The sequence below is a fragment of the Scophthalmus maximus genome, chromosome 17, assembly GCF_022379125.1.
Source record: "Scophthalmus maximus strain ysfricsl-2021 chromosome 17, ASM2237912v1, whole genome shotgun sequence".
NCBI classification, from domain to species: domain Eukaryota; kingdom Metazoa; phylum Chordata; class Actinopteri; order Pleuronectiformes; family Scophthalmidae; genus Scophthalmus; species Scophthalmus maximus.
Window position 1 is genome coordinate 13,435,338 of NC_061531.1, and position 17,508 is coordinate 13,452,845.

Genomic DNA, 17,508 nt, shown 5'->3' on the forward strand with positions numbered 1-17,508 from the left:
CGCCCTCATCCCCCCCATCTATCTCACCCAGCTTCAAATCTGATAAAATCACCTTTTCACAGTGACTCTTCTCATCATACAAGACATCTGTATCGCGAATAACCTCCATTGATGCCAGGCCTGGCTCTGCAGATGATGACGCATAACAGATCCACAGTCCTAGGATTCTCGACAGTGAGTGCCATCGGCTCTCTGAGCTGCTGCTATAAATCGTATGACTGAAATTCATAGTCTCCCTAAACGACTCTGCCATCCAGCTTTTAGTGAAGTCAAAGCACAAGACTGGCACAATAATTAACAGTATTGATGGATCATGCTCCAGGACGGAGGCGAAGGGAGCAGGAGCATGAGGAGGAAGAATGGCAGAGATCAGCGGAGACAGAGATTGATTTAGGGACTGTCATTTCTATGGTAATCCTGGACTCTCAGGGAAACCCCCACTGAGTCTGTCTATCGTGGAGCAACGGAGACTTATATTTAATTTCACATTTCACACATTAGACAGACTGGCAGAGATGTGATAGGAACCGTGCGTGTGTTTACAGGCTGTCATCTGCATGCTATCTACTCTGAGATCAATGTTATAATGCCCTGGGATTTTAAAACATGGTAACCTCTATGCATTAAGCTACCAAATTAACTATTTAGATTATTCTAAAACAAATGCTCAGGATATTGTAACAGGAGCATTTGGGTGAAAGACTGAGAAAAGCGTATACTAAACAGATTTAACTTGGCTTTGATAACATTCACAGAAAGGCAAAGACTAATGCTAATATCAACAATCAGCCAAAAAAGAGTTTGATATCAGGTTCATTTTAGTGGAAAAAACAGATGGCTCCCTTTGCCTGGCTAAATCCTTATTGTCAGCCTGCAAAAAAGAGATGTTTATTTAATGGATTAATCATCTGGCATTTTACTGAAAACAGACGCCTCTGACTCACTGCCAGAAATTATACCTGATGTCGGTGTAATCAGAACAGTGGCGTTTAAATGTTCCATCTAATTCTCTGTCCTTGACACATTTCTGTAACTACAGAACACTTATTGATCAATTACAACACACAACCTTGGACCGCGCAGACAGCCATAATTGGCTGCTGTGGCCAATTTGAGCAGCAGGCCGTGGAAATTCTGTCTGAGAGCGAGAGGGGCTTGTTTCGGTATGTACGGAGAAAAGCAAGCAAGATCTTTTGTATGTTTTAGTCTAATCTCGTTCCAAGATAAGGGCGGTCACGGATACACACACGAGGGCCAGGGCACCCTCTGCCCACACAAACCACAGCGCCCCAAGAGAGTAACAAAAATACAAACACTGCCAGAGGTAAAAAAAAAAAGGAAAAAAGAAAGAAAGAAAGAGAAAAGATTAATTGACACACTTGCCCCACCAGATGGAGAGGGAAAACGCCCACATAAAGGACCCAGTAATGTGTGTTTTCCAGAGTGCAATCATATGCGTCAGGGACATAAGTTATGCCCACACATGTTGACATTCTAATGTGTGGGAGCATATTGTTCTGAGATGTGGTCAGCTATTTGTGACCCACTGGGAGCGTCTGGTTCTGGGGAGGGGAAGGTGTTTGTGTTTCAGTCATAATTAAGCCTTCTGTCACGAATCAATCACAGCCCTCGCTTTTGTTATAATCAGTCCATTTTATTGCAACTAATAACCCGGGCACTGAGATCAACATCTTGACCCTCTGACAATCTCTCCCCATCTCTCTCTCTCTTTCACACACAAGTTTTCTATACATTTGCACACAGACAGACACAATGCAATATGAAACAGGCATGACATTATCAGTGATTGTTGTTATCATTATTGACAGCTTACTCCAACCATCTGGGCCTTCTTGAGCTTTTTAAATGAACAACACCGGGGTATCACTCCTCCATCCACACCATGTGCTTTATAGGGTATGACAGCACGTGTGGCACTGTGACACGCTGCATTTTCATTCGTCCAGGTCGTAGTTATATCCGCAGAACTGAAGAAGCCAGTTCTTCAGAACTGAAGAAGCCTGTTGCACGAGAGGTTTGAAACGTGAAATCGCAACCGAGTGCAGTTGCTACTCGTTCGGCACCTTTGTTCTTGTCGCAAACACACAGACTTTCGCAAATGTCTCCGGCTGCAGCCTCCAAATCTCTTTATATACAGTCTATGCGCCAAACCAACCAAAGGAAGCACAGCCACGCTGCCACCACACACATATTTCATCCCTGCGGCGTTCAGCTGGTGAGGTCATCCGCTGTGTTGTCAGCTGTATCCGATCACCTTTTTTTTTTCCAGAGGAAGAGGACTATAAAAAGTCCCTTTATTGATGGACTTCCAAGAAAAAAAGCAGAAGGCCCCCTCCCGCCCCCATTACTGCGGCTCTGTCATCAGGTGACTGAGATCACCCTTGCCCACCGGTTTGGAAACATTAGTCCTCAGGCAATGGCCGACAAATTACAGAAGGCCAGAGAGCAAGACCAGAGTGAGCAGGTCTTTTTTAGGCTTCAGCCGTGCGAAACAAGACCCGTTGAGAGGTAAATATGGCTCACCACATAAAAGGACAACAGAGAACGTAGTTTCGTCAATAGTAGAAGTACTGAGACACTAGGCCACTATTTCATGTACAACATAGCAGCAGCCGTGTCTGTTATAACCCCTGGCCAATGGCTGGCCTTGCATTGGTCACCTCTTCCATGCATTCAGCATCATGTTTTCCCCAATTATCTGAATTCGAACCTCCTGCTCAAGTCCAGAAGCACTTTGGTCGTCATCTCAACCTATAGCAACAGGGGACACCACGCGTGAAATGAATGTTAAGCCTTTCAACTGGTGAAATGGCCAAATTAAGAAATGCATCTCATATAGCACGTCACAGCCCGCTAAATGGAGTGTAAGCAAAGGTCAATTGCCAGTTACTGAGAGCACCCAGTTGAAATTGCATATATGCAAGTGGCAGATGGTTCACTGTAAATCTCATTCAGTAAATCCAACATAAAATATGGTGACACATATTCCAGGTCTACTTGTCTGCTTCATTTTCCATGGTGAATTTCCACCAGATGATTGATTGATGTTGCAAATGCATGGAAAATAAATTGAAAATAAATAAATAAAATTCATATTTAGTATCTCCATCTCTTTGGAGTGTTTTTTCTCTTCATATAAATTAGGATAAATGCTTCTGGTGTGATAGTATTGCATGATCAGTCGCTTCTGCGCACACAGGAGGGCGAGTAAAGCTGCTGCAGCATCCATAACATATGTGCAGAGCTGACAGTCAAACACCCCAGTACAGTATCACACCTGAATCCATGACATGCCAGAGAGAAAATGCAAACGTAAAAAAAAAAAAGAAGAAGAAGAAAAAAAAAAAAGAGTAGCCTACGTCTAAGGTGATACGACCCTCTCATGGCGCACAGATGCGCAGCAGATTCGGCGCGCCGTGCGTAAACGCTGCAAGTAGCGGCATCCTTACCTGTCGTCGGCCTGCCAGTCCCCGAGCAACAGGTCTCGGAACCGGTACCGGGGGGGTAGCGGGAGCACCTCCTTCTCCAGTTCGACCATGGTCTTCCTCCTCAGAGCCCGGAGACAGATATCAACGCGTACAGCACCTCCAAACTGGGAAGGTGGACACCACAAAATCCAACTCCGTGCTCCTTCTCCCTTTCACCAATCGAAGCGTCGATTAGTGAAGAACACATTGATCCATCTCATGGCATCGTCTTCGACCGCCCTCCCCGTCAGAAACATTCCACTCGTCTCCTCTCCGGCAGCGTGCAGCTCTACTTTTCTTCCAGCCGAGGCAACAGGTCGAGGATGTCCGTCCGTCGGTGTGCAGGCGGAGGCTCCACTTTTGCTGTGGCAGCTGGAGAGCAACTGGTTGCCTCTCTCCTCAGCAGCATCCTCCCCGGCCGAGCTCCGCATGGGCGCACTCACTGCGAATGTGTGACCAAGCGTTGGGGAACGGCGCACTGTTGCGACCACTCTTCATCTCAGGGATAACAACAAAACAAAGAAGAGGAAAAAAGGGGGAAAAAAGATAAAAAATGGGGGGGGGGGGGGGGGGGTTGACAATAACAAGAAACCCCAATACGCGCTCTCCATCATCATCTGCGCTGCATTGCAAACACTGTTCTCCTGAATGACAATAAAACTCACGTCACATCATAACTGAGCGCACCTCCGTCTTTATTTATTAATACTGATGGAGGTTTGTCCTCATTATCACCGGGCTTCTTTCAAATATTGCGTTCTTTGTCGGATTCGGTTTCAGGGCGCACACGTGGCGTGCTGGTAATTGCTCAGGTTGTGAGGAGAGAACACATCCAATTAATTTAGTGCAAAGAGCTTCGCTCGTGCTCATTCGTTGTCAAACACTTAACAGGATTGTGCACGGCTGAGCTCCGAGGGGCTGTTCTTCTTCTCTCACTTAGCATGCATGCATGCATGTGCTAAATATAATCAAAACACACTTGTGTTCTTTCCCACAAAGAAGAAACAAGAAAAACCACCATCACATTCACAACCAGAAGTTCCAGTGGACGTTTAATATTAAAACTCACTATTGCCACGGCATTATTCTCCTCATGAATATTCTAGTCGGCTCATATTGTCACTGAACAACATAAACTTGTAATTAAGGGTGTAGCCACTTGAAACGACTCTAATTATGCACCAAACCAATCATTTCCTATTTTTTTGACCCCCCCCAGCAAACTGTTGCTAGATGTTAGTTTGCCTGCCACTCAATCACATGTCACATGGTTTAATCTGGTGGAGCCTGTGGTCATAACAGAGGCAATAATGAAATTCAAATGTGGTGCTTAATGGGACTGTTGACTCGGAGCCACAGACAACAGGTGTTATTCAAATCAACTTCCAATAATTAATATTAATCGCACAGGCGAGCGGCGTCTCTATAAGTCCCGAACAAAACCTCCACTCAGAGCATCGAATAGGATTATTGCCTTTTGAACCGAGGAGGAAAAACAACAATGGATCATGAATTGAAACCATTTAGAAAAATGCAGAATGTGGATTGTTAATGATTTTTGTGTGTTTTTGATGTGTCCTCCGACATGCTCCTAATCTAACTGTTATCACATGTTATCTTTTCTCTGAGACAGCTGAACTGCTATTTACTCTATTGAAAAAAAACTTGTCATTACTGTCACCGGTTTTGTGTATTTTGCCCTCTGGTGGTCATCATGGCGCAGACACTACTGAGCCTTGAGGTTCATTTATATGATCAAACCAGTTGGGGGACTGCTGCCGGTGAGTTAGTTTGTAAAACATACATGTACATTTATTAATATTGTGCATTTAGGGATAATGAAATACCCCTTAAATGCGCTCGGGCATAAATAAAAATACAAAGAGCTTGACAGGCAGGCAAAACATTTCATTTCAAGTGGGCGGGCCTTGCTGTGTAGCCATGGTAACAACAAAAACTGTCTGAGAATATCCGAGGAGATAGTTCATGTGTTTCAAATCTCATTTAGACCCCATACTGTCTCACATTATCATAATGTGTACTCGGAGAGCAATTTGCAAGGCTGAGTAAAGAAGTTTGTCGTAAAAAATGACAATCAGGCTTTATTCTCTCAGTTCAAAAGCCATTTGCTTACCTGCCAACAAAGCAGCTGATACAAACATAAACAAAGAGTAGAAAAACAATCATCAATTTAAAAAGGTAATTCAAAATATATAAAATCTTTCCTTCCGAGTTCTATTCCACTGTAACATTGACGGAGGCCAGAGCGTCCACAGCCCAGCCGGGGTACTGGTCACGAGACGGAAACATTCGCTTCATGAACGTCCGTATAAATTCGGGGAAGCGGTCCTCCACGATGCTCTGCCGCACAGAGCGCATCAGGGTGAGCTGCAAAGAAAAATGTTTGGTGACTTTAGGAAAAAATAATAGTCATTATTGCGCTGTGTAGCTTCTCTTCTGCAGGTATGGGTCAGCTACAGGCCAGGTCAACATCCTCAGAGCATACAGGAAAAATGTATGGCAACACATCTCTCTGGATAATAGAAAAGTCAGAGCCCATCATGTTTTCTGCTGGAGGAGCTTCAATGGGAAAATGGATGGACAGTATCTTTTACTCCCTCTTAACAAGAACATTGTACTTTGGGCCTGATCTGTCACAAGAGGAGACTCTAGTTGTTTTGATAATGCCAGAGCAGCGAAGCACGTCTGTGTCGTTTTGGAGCTCAGAGAGTACTGAGAGACCTAATTGCTGTGACAAAAATCACGTCACATTTTTAAAGTTCAACATTTGCCGTCATATTTTCTGTTAGAGAGATTAGAGTATAAAACACACTGTGTTGCTATGTGGCACAAATAGAAACCTTAAGAAGAGATGAAATAGACTTGATACAGTGTGTGCAGTGTCCCCCCCCACAGACATATCAGCTAATTTATAGGAAATTAGTCAAATCAAATATTATGCTAATTTGGTGTGAATGAATTGAAAATGTCAATGTACAATATTTAATTGTTTGATGTTTTTATTCACTTTTTTGTTTCAGTTTTTTTAGTGGTCAAATGGATTGATGGTGTGCTTAAAACTGAACGCATAGTGGCAAGAAAAAGTAAAAGAACCATTTGGAATAAAGTATTAATGTGTTCAAATAAATATATTTTAACTAATAAAACATTAATGATTGCATTGTTCTTGTTCATACTGAACACATCATTCTAACATCTGCTGTGTAGGTTGGAAAAAAGTATGTGAACTGTGAGGATGATGACATTTGATGAAAAGTTAGTGAACCTGGAGCACATCAATGAAACAGGATTCAAAGGTGTGGGTTGCTTAGAGCTAGTTTGACTAAACTAACAAAACAAACAGTTTGCTCTTCACAAGAAGCATCTGCTGATGTCAAACACGCCTGAGAGGCCTCAAAAGACTCTCGACCAAGAATCGTCGATTTGCATGAAGCTGGAAAAGGTTACATGTTTTTTTTAAATATGAAACCAGTTCAAAGTGCAATAATCTCTCTATAAATGGAGAAAATATTCACTACTGTGGCTACTCTCCCTAGAAGTGGGCGTCCACCTGTGTTGAGTCCAAAAGCACGACGGAGAATGATCAGTGAGGTTAAAGTGAAGAACACACAGCACTCACCTGATAGGCGATGTTATGGATGGTGATGTGATGCATGGCTGCAGTGTCGCTCTTAAAAAGGGCATGAAGGTAAGCTCGAGTGTGTCTGAAACGAAAAAACAGGCACATAATTTACACCTTTGTTCAAGCAAAAAAAGTTTTACAACATTTCCCACAGGGCAAAATGTCTAAACATCATTCACCACCAACAAACTGCAGGAAAGACCAAATCTGTTTATCCACATATTTAGATCCTCATTCTCCCACAACACACACTTTGTAAGTTGTACAAATAAACCACAAATAAAAAAAACAAATGGTGAGAAAAATCTTAATGAGGTTGTCTTGAGCTTCATAAACTTCTGTTTCTATCCTGAAAAGAAAATGTTTTGACAAACCAAAGAGGATGAACCTTTAAGAGATAACATGTGAGCCAAACCTCCAAACGGACACAATGATCAGCTGCTTGTTTCTCAACGTACCTCTTGCACGTGGGACACTGGCAGTCTGGGTCAATGGGTTGGAAGTCCTTGGCATACTGCTTATGTTTTACTTGGAGAGATCCCCAAGGCACCAAGGCTGAGCCAAACCTCTGAGGGAAGAAGAAACACAGGTGAAATCAGTTGCTTGACGTGGCATTATAGCTGTTTAATGAAGATCTAAAAGTGAAGTGTGAGGTAAAATCAGCTTACTGCAGTGCGTGTGGGGAACACGCAGTCAAACATGTCACATCCCAGAGCGACACACACCACCAAATCCACGGCGTACCTGCAGCGTGTGTGGATCACATCATTTCCCATGTCAATTGACAACATCATAACCTACAAACAACAGTTATCATTAGGAATCTTACTGCATTACGGGCAAACGTACCCCACACCCATGAGGTATCGAGGCTTTTCTCGTGGCAGGTGGTCAGTGCTCAGCGTGACCATCCGCCAGAAGTCATCCTTCTCCTCCCCTCCACTCAGGCCTCCGATGGCAAAACCGGGAACATCGCGCCTGGTCATTTCTACAGGAAGGGGAAAAGATTTGTTAAGTGCAAGTCTGAGCCCTCATCATCAGTGTCTCACAGTCAAACTGGTTGTTTGCTGCCAATGATCAATGTTCATGACATTTGAATTTGATTTGATCGTAAATATTTTTGTATTGCTTGATTCGTCCTCATATCCTGGCACGTTGAACAAGATTTGTTACTATCCAAGCTACCTCCCACCTGTGTGATTCACACATCATTCCTTGTTGGGTCAGGATGTAAAAGCTTATATACATCATTGGACACACGGAGAGGAGAAACGTGTGATGTGAACATTCTAGTTAATATGGCTATGTTATAAATTATTCTAAACAACTGGGTTTTCATGCTTGTCAATACCAGTATACGGACACAGAGATGGGTGATCAGAAGTGGGGAAAGGATCACTTGTTCCGAGCAGGATGTTTTACCGTCTAGACAAGCTTTGCGCAAGTCTGCGTTCAGCCCTCCTTGTATGATGGCAAAAAGGTTTTGTTTGTTTGGATTTTTATTAGCTGCTATGCAGCGGTCCAGCCAGCGAATGGATCTGTGCATGGCCTCCTCCACCCGCGGGCCTGTCACAGTGCTGCTGACCACGTCATCCAGCTGCATCATGATGTCTGACCCTGGAAACACACAGGGTCACACGCAGAGTTAGCCGCTGGGAAACTGAGGGGGAGGTCCAAGTTTTCGTGACTTAACAGTGGTTCCATTTATTTTACTCTGTGCGGACCCAGACTGTTCTGTATGCTGATGGATTTCTCAGGACTTAGGAGGATCTCTTTGTCGTCGTAGGGCGACTTGAACTTGACCCCTTCCTCGGTGACCTCTGAGAGTTCAACGAGAGACACCATCTGAAAGCCTCCGCTGTCCTGCAAGAGGAGAGGGCAGATTTCAGCACAGCAACAAAAGCTGCTTTGGAGAATACAAACAAAATCTCCTACTCTATTCAAATCTCTCGTCAGCTAATAGAAGGTTTATTTAAGAAAGTCACACTCACAGTTAAAAGATTTCTACCCCAGTTCATGAATCCATGTAAACCATTGGCTTTCGTGATCAAGTCGGGTCCCTGTGTGTAGAGGAGATGAAATGGAAGAACACATTTACTAAAGAAAAGGTTGCATGAGCTCGTGTAGCCACTCTGAAAGCCCGATAAACACTGAGGGAGAAAAGTGGTGGACCGTTATTATAGTGTTGCGGCTTACCGGTCTCATGCCCAGGTGGTACGTGTTCCCAAGACAAATCTGACAGCCAAGACCCTCCAGCTGATCCACGGTGATCCCCTTCAGAGTCCCCTGAGTACCGACGGGCATGAACACCGGTGTGCTGACGGCGCTGTGCGGCAGAATTAGATCACAGGCCCGGGCTTTTGTCACTGAGCACTCCGCGACGATCCGCAGGGTGAGCGGGGACGCCGCAGAGAGAGCTTTCTTTAGCGGCATTTGGCTTTCTGAAGTGTGGTGTGTGCCAGCTCCGCACGCCACAACAGCAGCGGCCATGTTGCAGCGAACACGTGACAGGGAGCTGCTGCGGATGACAGTCGCGCTGACCAATCTGAAAACAGCAATTTGATCAGCGCAAAGAGCACGCCCTTTTAGTTATCCAATCAGGAGCCGGTCTGAGCAGAGAGGCAAATCAACTAGCAAATAGGCTTGAGGTTATCTCAGACAAGAGGCGGGTCTATAGTACACCGGTTTCGATCGGATGTCGTCTCCCTTGACCGGATGCTGTGTGTGTAGAGGAAGTTTTGTTTTGCGAGTTTTTCCGTCCGTTTCGGCTGGCTGGGTGTTTGGGTGAATGCGCTTAAAATAGCACGAAATGATATCAGTGTGAGTCGCATTACCGCCAACCAAAGTGTTCAAGAGGGAGTAAAAAGCCCGAGCCGGTGGAAGCGGCGGAACCCAACAGAGTAACCCGAGAGCACCTTGTTGCTAAGCTAACGTTACCTTGCTAGTTAGCGCGGCTAGCGTTAGCCTCTGGTCTGCGTTGTGTTCGCGGGAGGGCTCTCTGAGCTAACGAAGCCATGGGGAACCGGGGCATGGAAGACCTGATTCCCCTGATCAACAAGCTCCAAGACGCGTTCAGCTCCATTGGCCAGAGTTGCAATTTGGACCTTCCTCAGATCGCTGTGGTCGGTGGACAGAGCGCTGGCAAGAGCTCGGTCTTGGAAAATTTCGTCGGCAGGTGAGTGACTACGGTAAACGCTAAGGAAGTGTAGCTGTGTGTTTATCTCAAAGTGTATCCGGGTACTGTGGTGTACCCTTCGCGAACTGTGTTGTTTTAAAAATTGTCTGGCAGGCTCGATAGGTGTGTAAATGGCATATGCCGGCAATATCAATTTACGTTCTTGTCGTAAAGTTGCCTCGATAGTGAAGAGTGGCTGCTGTTGTTAAAAAAATTGACGTAGTCCTTTACGTGACAGACGAGCGGACCACAGCTTAATATACAAGGATAAAGACGCTGTATGAAGCCTTGTATTGGCCGTCTAAGTTTAAACAATGCAATGATTTAACTATGATGGGTACAAAAGTTAAATGTTAGTAAATAAGAGTAGAAATAGAATACGTTTTTTCCTCCAGGTTGTTTCTTTCATCACTGTCAGTAACTTATAAATATTCCAATATTGCTTTGGGAAACTATCTGTTGTCACTGGTCCATCATCACTGATGGACCTATGTAAGAATGATGCCAATGAAGGTTTCTTTCAGTGCATGTTGTGGAACATACGATTATTTTGGCCTTAGTTCTGAATGGAAACTCTTTCCTATTGGTCTATTTATAAATCCAGGCCACACCCAGAAAGTCCTACAGGATTTCTATTTACTAGTAATTGTTATTTGGTCTTCAGCCGGCAGCTGTTGATTGGAGTTTTAGCGGATCACATGAGATTTTTTTGTTTGAGCAGCATGTGTATTATTTCAGATGTGGGAGCACAAATGTTATTGGGAAGGGCTAATAGACTGAAGTGGTGGACGTAGAGCAAGTCACCTCTCCTTTGGGTAGAGTTTTGCTGCTGGATTTATCGCCAGAGCATTTTATGTAATGCATCACCTCTGATCTCTTGGCCAAAAATCATCAATCAGCACAAGTTCACATATTAAGCAGACGCAGCAACTTCCTCCCTTTACTATCTTCCCCTTTGTTACCCTGTTCTTTTTCAAGAAATTAGTGAAACGTGTTTCTCCATTGTCTGTGTTGTGAATATAAGCTACAGGCAGGTCCTGTTGCCTTCTCCCACATCAGCAGTGAATGAGATCATCCCGCAGATAAAGAAACAAAAAAAACTTGCTCTAAAAGGAGCCTGTCAAGCAGGTTTCCACCACATTGAGAGACACCCTGTTTGTGTGTGCGTAACACAACCCACACTGGGTCAAACTATCACGTACAGGGCAGCCGACAGGGAAGAGGAAGAGAGAATAGGAAGTACATTGGTTATGAATATGGCATGCAGACAGGCCTTTGGTTATAAACACACAGGCGAGAGCATGTCGTAACTGCTCTCAGGCATGAACACGCACGCGCGCACACAGAAAGATTAGACTGCCACTTGATGCACATTAATTCAGATGAGTGGGACTTTGCACTGTGAGAACACTTGACACATATCAGCTGTAATTAACACGGAACATTTCATGGTGACCGCAGTTTCACTGCCTGTGTTTTCCTTCCACTTTCTGCCTGTTGACAGGACTGACATACATGTCTTTGCTGAGTAGTTACACAAGCACTTAACGGTCATGTTTTAACATGACAACACATGTACATGTTCATGTTCCTTTTATAAAGTATGTGAGTGGCACACTTAAAGGCTTTACCATATCCCCCCCCACCCCCAACAGCCTGTTCCTGCTGTACAGGTGAACTTGAGGTGGAACAGTAGAAGTCACATGTCTTCAAGGTCGAGTCTTACTTCGACCTGGAAGGGCTTGGGAGCCGCTGCAATTTGCTATAGCAACAGGGGCGTTGTTGTCGAGGTGACTCATTGTTGGTCTAAGGGTTTGTTTGAGCTCAGTAGCGGCCTATACCCAAAGCCTTTCCATGTTACACAAAACTGTGGGTGTTCAGTGCTTTAGGATAATTGATTTGTGGTGACAACAGACTTCAACCATGAGCACTGAGCTACTGTTGCTCTATGGTTTCCTCAGTGACTGAGGGTTTCTCCTTCCTGATTAGTGTTTTTGTGTAAGAGGATGGCTTCATCTGTCTCACCAGGCATGAAAATAATCTCTCTCCTCGTTTCTGCAGCACTGACGACAAAAGAAACGGACTCACTTAGTTCTGGGAAGAGACACGTTTCAGACCATAGACTGTATGATCCACCGAGCGTTAATGGTTAAATGGTAAAATCTGAACTCCACATCTGATCTGATGGGTGCTGCCGAGTGACTTAACTTACTGCTTCACTGGCAAATTGTATGCCTTTTTATAATTTGCATGTCTGCCATTGCTCACCACGCAACTCATTCAGTTTCTGCTTTAATTTCCTGGCAGCTGTGAAGTGAAAGGGGAAAGTAGGGGGAAGATCATACTTGCTGTGTAGTTACTGTCTCTCAGTTGTGTCACAGTCCGGACTTTCACTGCAGGCACGTCAGGTGGCAATGAGATTACTTGCTGTTCTGTGCGACCTATCTCGTTGATGTGATCTGGGCCAGGTTTGTTACTGGAGAGACTGTTACACATTGTCTGGCTGGTCTGCATACTTTGATTGACAGAAACAAATCATATCACTCTGGCTCAGCAGCCTCATGTATTTGTGACTGTTTTCTTTCTTTTGATGGGGTGTGTACGTGTTGTTCTTATATTTTACAGAGGGGACTGTATGTTGCTGTACACACGTCTGACTTGGACAATCAATTCATGTTAGCTGTACTGTGTTGTAACGTCATTGTCCCAGAGGGGAGGCGTCATATCTAGCTCTGCAAGCTGGCCTGGGTGGAGGTTCTTATCAGATCTGTAGCACGCTCACACTACAGTGCTACATCAGGAGTCTTTTATTGAGTTTTGGAAAAGTTGTCCTGAGTTTAATGCAGCACTAGATCATTATTTGAAATGCTTTGTCCTTAACACAAAATTAAATTTGACGGCCTTACCACTTTTGTAACAGCAGACTTGCTCTGTAAGGGCAGCATGACTATATAGAGAAACTTACATGTATACAAATCTTGGTTTGTGTGTGTAGCACCATGGGCATCCGTGTACGAACAGCTGAGTGGCAGAGAGCATAGGGATTTTCCATTTAGCAGTTGGATTTTGGATATGCTTGCAGAGGTTTTGCTGCTTAGTGATGCCTCTTGGTACCCACAGTGACAGACTAAGGTGCTGCAATCATGCGGGTAACCATAAATATATGTTGGTCGCCCACACCATAGAGCCATGGGATATGTCCCACCAAACTACAAACATTTTTGGGATATAAACCCTCCATTGAGAGCACACAATAACCTCAGAGTTTCACACGCCCGTTTCTACGTTTGAAAACCCCTGTCAGGCCTCCGTAGACTCAAGGAAGAGGAGGATCTGCTCTGGGCTGAGGCTCCTCAGAGTTGATCGGCCTGTTTGTAATAGGCAGCAGAGAGTGTTGAGGCGGGCAGGCAGGGGGAGGGGTGTTGGCTCTCTTGTTCACTCACTGCTCCACTCTCTCTTGCTTTCTCTTGTGTTAGATGGAGGGAGGCTCACACACTGATGCTCTTTGCTTGGCCATCCATAATGCATGAAATGATACACAATCTGCTCGGCCTCGTCTATCATTTACAGCGCATCAATAATGGAATCCTGGCCCCTTGCTTCTTTTCAATCTGCCACTGCTATTTATCCAATTCAGTCTATGGAGATCAACAGGTTCAGTTCTCTTGCGTTACGTTTTTACAGAAGAGTATTTTTTTAACAAACCCTTCGTAGGTGCCTTATTTAGTTGCGTGAATCTTTGACCAGTGGTGTTTAATGAAAAATCCAGTAGGATTCACCTGTAACTGGAGAGACACATTAATACATTAGAAGTTCCTCGACATGGTCGCCCTTGCTTTGAGCAGCACCATACCACTATTCTCCACATCTAGTCTAATCTGTCTGTCCTTTCCCTCAACCTATAGTGTTTTTTGTTTTTTTAAATCTCCCACGCTCCCAATCCTTATCCAGGGATTTCTATACTGTTTCCCGTGTGGACATATGCCTGCATGCTCCACATTATGTGCATGACACAGCACCAGCACTGAACCACAGACCTGTGGATTTTTGCTGATGCAAGGGACATCCAGAACGTTCCCCACTGTTTCACCACAGGACCACAACCAACCTAGGAATAGCAGGCAGTATTTATTGTATACGCCAGCTCCTCTCTTTTCTCGTGGCCTATAGCCGACATATTGCTTCCAGTCTGAAGTCAGCAGCCAGGCTGAGCACCGCCATAGTCTCCTCGGGCCTGTAGGTTTGGCAGTAAGGAGGATAAGGAGAATGTGGGTTAGTGACACGCTAAGGCTTGGTTCAGGACTGGGGCTTGTGATTACCACCAGATGTAGTGTGTTTGCAGAGCAGTGCAGGGGCCTTCTGAAATGGGAGGGGAGTGCTGAAGACTGGGTGGAGGAGTCGGCCCCTTAGAGCCCTCATGTCTGAGGGCTGACTAAGCAACTTGGAGCATGTGGTGAAAAATTCCTCAGGTACCATGTCACCATAGGAGCAACAAACAAGTCAGTTGTGAAAATTGTCATTGTTTTCTGGAGGCCACAGTTTCAATAGGGCTCTGTCGCACCAATAACGTTTGTGCCATTGTTTACTGTCATCCCGGTGCATCATCCAGTTCAGAAGCATGACTCAACTCTGTAGTAGAGAATATGCCCAGAGCAAAACGGTTTCAGGCCTGAGGCTACATCCACACCACTACATTTTAAAAATAAAATGCAGTGGTGTGGATGTAGCCTCAGCAACGCTGCTGCCACATCTATGCCTGCTGTCCATGCTAGTCTGGACTGGATGTAGACTAACGCTAGCCTATTATAACACAAGCCTTTCCCATCCTTGTAATAAGCAGTAAATCCAGCAGCTTAATCGCTCAGCAATGAATCTAATTCATCCAATGAAAAACACCACACTACAAAATCATTGCATACACACATTCCACCCTAAAAAAATGTATATTGGGCTTTACAAGCATTGATAACTTGCTCCCCAAATTGGGGATCTTTTCTGTCATCTTTTCATCAAGACTGATGATAACACAAACGGACATTTTGGATTTGCTCTACTGATACTGAGTCGGTAGTGCTATATATTATCATATCTATAACAGTGTCATCTGAATGTAGGCCGTTCAGCTGTGAATCAAGAAATGTCTTCATGTCCCAATAAAATCACTTGTTTTCTCTAGGCTCTGACGCTAATATTGATCAGCAAAAATCATTAGCATTAGCAGTGTGGGTTGCTGTCACCGGTAAAATAACAAACGTCGTTGGTGGTGGTACATTGCAGCTTTAATTGACGTGCTCGCAGGTGTAAATCATACCTGGCTCTCTGCACTGCTTTAGTTTTCTCCAAACTTAACCTTACATTCAAATCATTTTTTTTACTATGACTTTTTGTATGTGGATCGAGGACCTCTTCAAAAATAAGGTGTATGTGTGCGTGATTATCTAGTCTATGCCTGTGTCAGATACACAGACAATTTAATCGAGATTTAACTAATGTAAATTAAGAATGGGATCGGTCCCAGTATCTACAGATGCCCAATTTGAAAAGACTCTGATTGGACCCAGGTGTCAGGTTTTTGAAAGGGAAGGTTGGGTATCACAATGCTTGGCAAAACAGTGTGATGACTGCATCGTCCATTGGCCCAACCTTTACACAGTCTGTTTCAGCATAAGGAGAGACTTGTTCAAATTTATAAATTAAGAGTGGTAAATATTGTGGATGTATTTCAGGGTGGATTCATCACATTGCAGCAAGACTGGATGTGTATGAATTGATGGTTAAAGCTCGAATGATGAGAGAAAATGACTTTGTCATGTTTGATTTGTTGTGCGACAAGTTGGAGGCGTGAAATTCCCCCCTGTCCATTAATTTACCAGAGGGCACGCTGTGAGGAAATGGACATCGAGTTTAATGAATAATTGAGTATTCTCTCTGGCTTCTTCTTTTTTTTCTCTCTCTCTGTCTGTTGCGCCTTTTTTGGGTGGGTTCTGAGCTGCCCCTTAAAAACCCAACATGTCCTAACCATGTTTCGATTTCCCTTCTTTTCATCCATTTTACTCCCGAGAAGTGTGGTGTTCAATTTTTTTCCTCTGTCTGCCTCTCTCACTCAGGGACTTTCTTCCACGTGGATCAGGCATTGTTACCCGGAGACCTCTCATTCTGCAGCTGGTCAACAATAAAGCAGGTGAGTGTGCCTGTCCACATCCCTGTCTCCTTTCATCACTGACCTGTGTATGCCCCCTCTGTTACATTGCCTCAAGCTAGGCAGCCTGTCCGCTCTTTGCTGCCTTCATCTCTTTAATTTAATATTCTCTTTTTCTCTCTTTCTCGCTGTCCTTTTACTCCCCCTCTTCCCTCCCTTCCTGTGTGTCTCCTTGTCCTCGTTTGTCTAGAATATGCTGAATTCCTGCACTGCAAAGGGAAGAAGTTTGTGGATTTCGAGGAGGTGCGGGCGGAAATTGAGGCGGAGACTGACAGGATAACAGGCTCCAACAAAGGGATCTCTCCCATCCCAATTAACCTCAGAGTCTACTCCCCAAACGGTAATGGGCACAGGTCTTATTGTAAAACACATGCATACATACACACTCAATGATGTTTGGCTTATATTCATTTTTGCATACTGTCTATACTGTGTGTATGATTCCTTAAATTTTTCCAACAGTGTCAGGTTATGATAACAGGAATGTGTCAAATCAGAATGGTGAAGTTTTGTTGATCTGTCAGAGTTTTATTTCACCTTTTAACTTCAACGTTTTTCATACTATCCATAAACAATTTACCTATTGAATTTCAAGAAAATGTTATTGTATATATTGTTATCATCATATGATATCAGATATCAGGAAAAATAATTAGCGTGGTTTGGACCAATGAGGTTTTGGTACAACATTTAAAATCTAATAGTCACTTTTGTGATGTTCTAATGTGTTCACTGAATGGCTGTCACAGACATCTATTAATATCCTTGTTGGAGCTGCTGTAGGGAAATTCTAAGTCAAATTTTGACATTTTAATGTTTATTCCTTTCAGAGGAAGGGCGATCATTTGAGGTATAATACAAATTAGACTTTGTTTTTCTGCAGCAGAGGTCTGCCTGCTCAGTTGTTTGTGCACAAGACGAAAGCTTCCCCTGCCCCCACAGACACCTATTAATGTGGTAAATTGAGCCTGATAGTGCAGATGTGTGTTGATGTTTCAATGAA

The 17,508-nt window shown here is 44.1% G+C and overlaps 3 protein-coding genes across 8 annotated transcripts in view; 1 reads left to right on the forward strand and 2 right to left on the reverse strand.

Annotated features, from left to right (window-relative positions):
* Nucleotides 1-4,036, reverse strand: part of LOC118289524 (potassium channel subfamily T member 2) — a 31,909-nt gene extending 27,873 nt beyond the window's left edge. Inside the window, exon 1 of the mRNA XM_035616599.2 lies at nt 3,471-4,036. Coding sequence (XP_035472492.1) covers nt 3,471-3,559 — 89 coding nt within the window. The 5' untranslated portion in view covers nt 3,560-4,036. The remainder of the gene's footprint in view (nt 1-3,470) is intronic.
* A 1,238-nt stretch (nt 4,037-5,274) lies between these two features.
* On the reverse strand, nt 5,275-9,761 carry qtrt1 (queuine tRNA-ribosyltransferase 1). Its single transcript, XM_035614262.2, has 9 exons — nt 9,328-9,761; nt 9,123-9,191; nt 8,856-8,994; nt 8,554-8,748; nt 7,981-8,119; nt 7,800-7,875; nt 7,590-7,699; nt 7,129-7,213; nt 5,275-5,876 (listed from the first exon to the last, which is right to left on the reverse strand). Exons 1-9 carry the CDS (start codon nt 9,619-9,621, stop codon nt 5,724-5,726), a joined length of 1,260 nt encoding a protein of 419 aa, XP_035470155.1. The 5' UTR covers nt 9,622-9,761; the 3' UTR covers nt 5,275-5,723.
* Nucleotides 9,762-9,849: 88 nt separating this feature from the next.
* Nucleotides 9,850-17,508, forward strand: part of dnm2a (dynamin 2a) — a 28,097-nt gene continuing 20,438 nt past the window's right edge. For 3 of the 6 annotated variants that reach the window (XR_004785839.2, XM_035614256.2, XM_035614257.2), the window contains exons 1-3: nt 9,852-10,306; nt 16,414-16,487; nt 16,696-16,845. Coding sequence is in view for 5 of the 6 variants with exons in the window: in XM_035614256.2 (XP_035470149.1) it covers nt 10,146-10,306; nt 16,414-16,487; nt 16,696-16,845 (385 nt within the window). In the remaining variant the exon portion in view is untranslated. Of the gene's footprint in view, nt 10,307-16,413; nt 16,488-16,695; nt 16,846-17,508 lie in introns of all 6 variants that reach the window. The other 3 variants (XM_035614260.2, XM_035614261.2, XM_035614258.2) reach the window with 2 other exon arrangements.

Excerpts from the sequence above, each read along its gene's own strand:
- qtrt1 (XM_035614262.2), bottom strand. The coding sequence starts at position 9,621 with ATGGCCGCTGCTGTTGTGGCGTGCGGAGCTGGCACACACCACACTTCA. Across the intron at positions 8,995-9,122 it reads GGGGTAGAAATCTTTTAACT|GACAGCGGAGGCTTTCAGAT; the intron begins GTGAGTGTGACT and ends CTCCTCTTGCAG. Across the intron at positions 7,214-7,589 it reads CAGTGTCCCACGTGCAAGAG|ACACACTCGAGCTTACCTTC; the intron begins GTACGTTGAGAA and ends TTTTCGTTTCAG.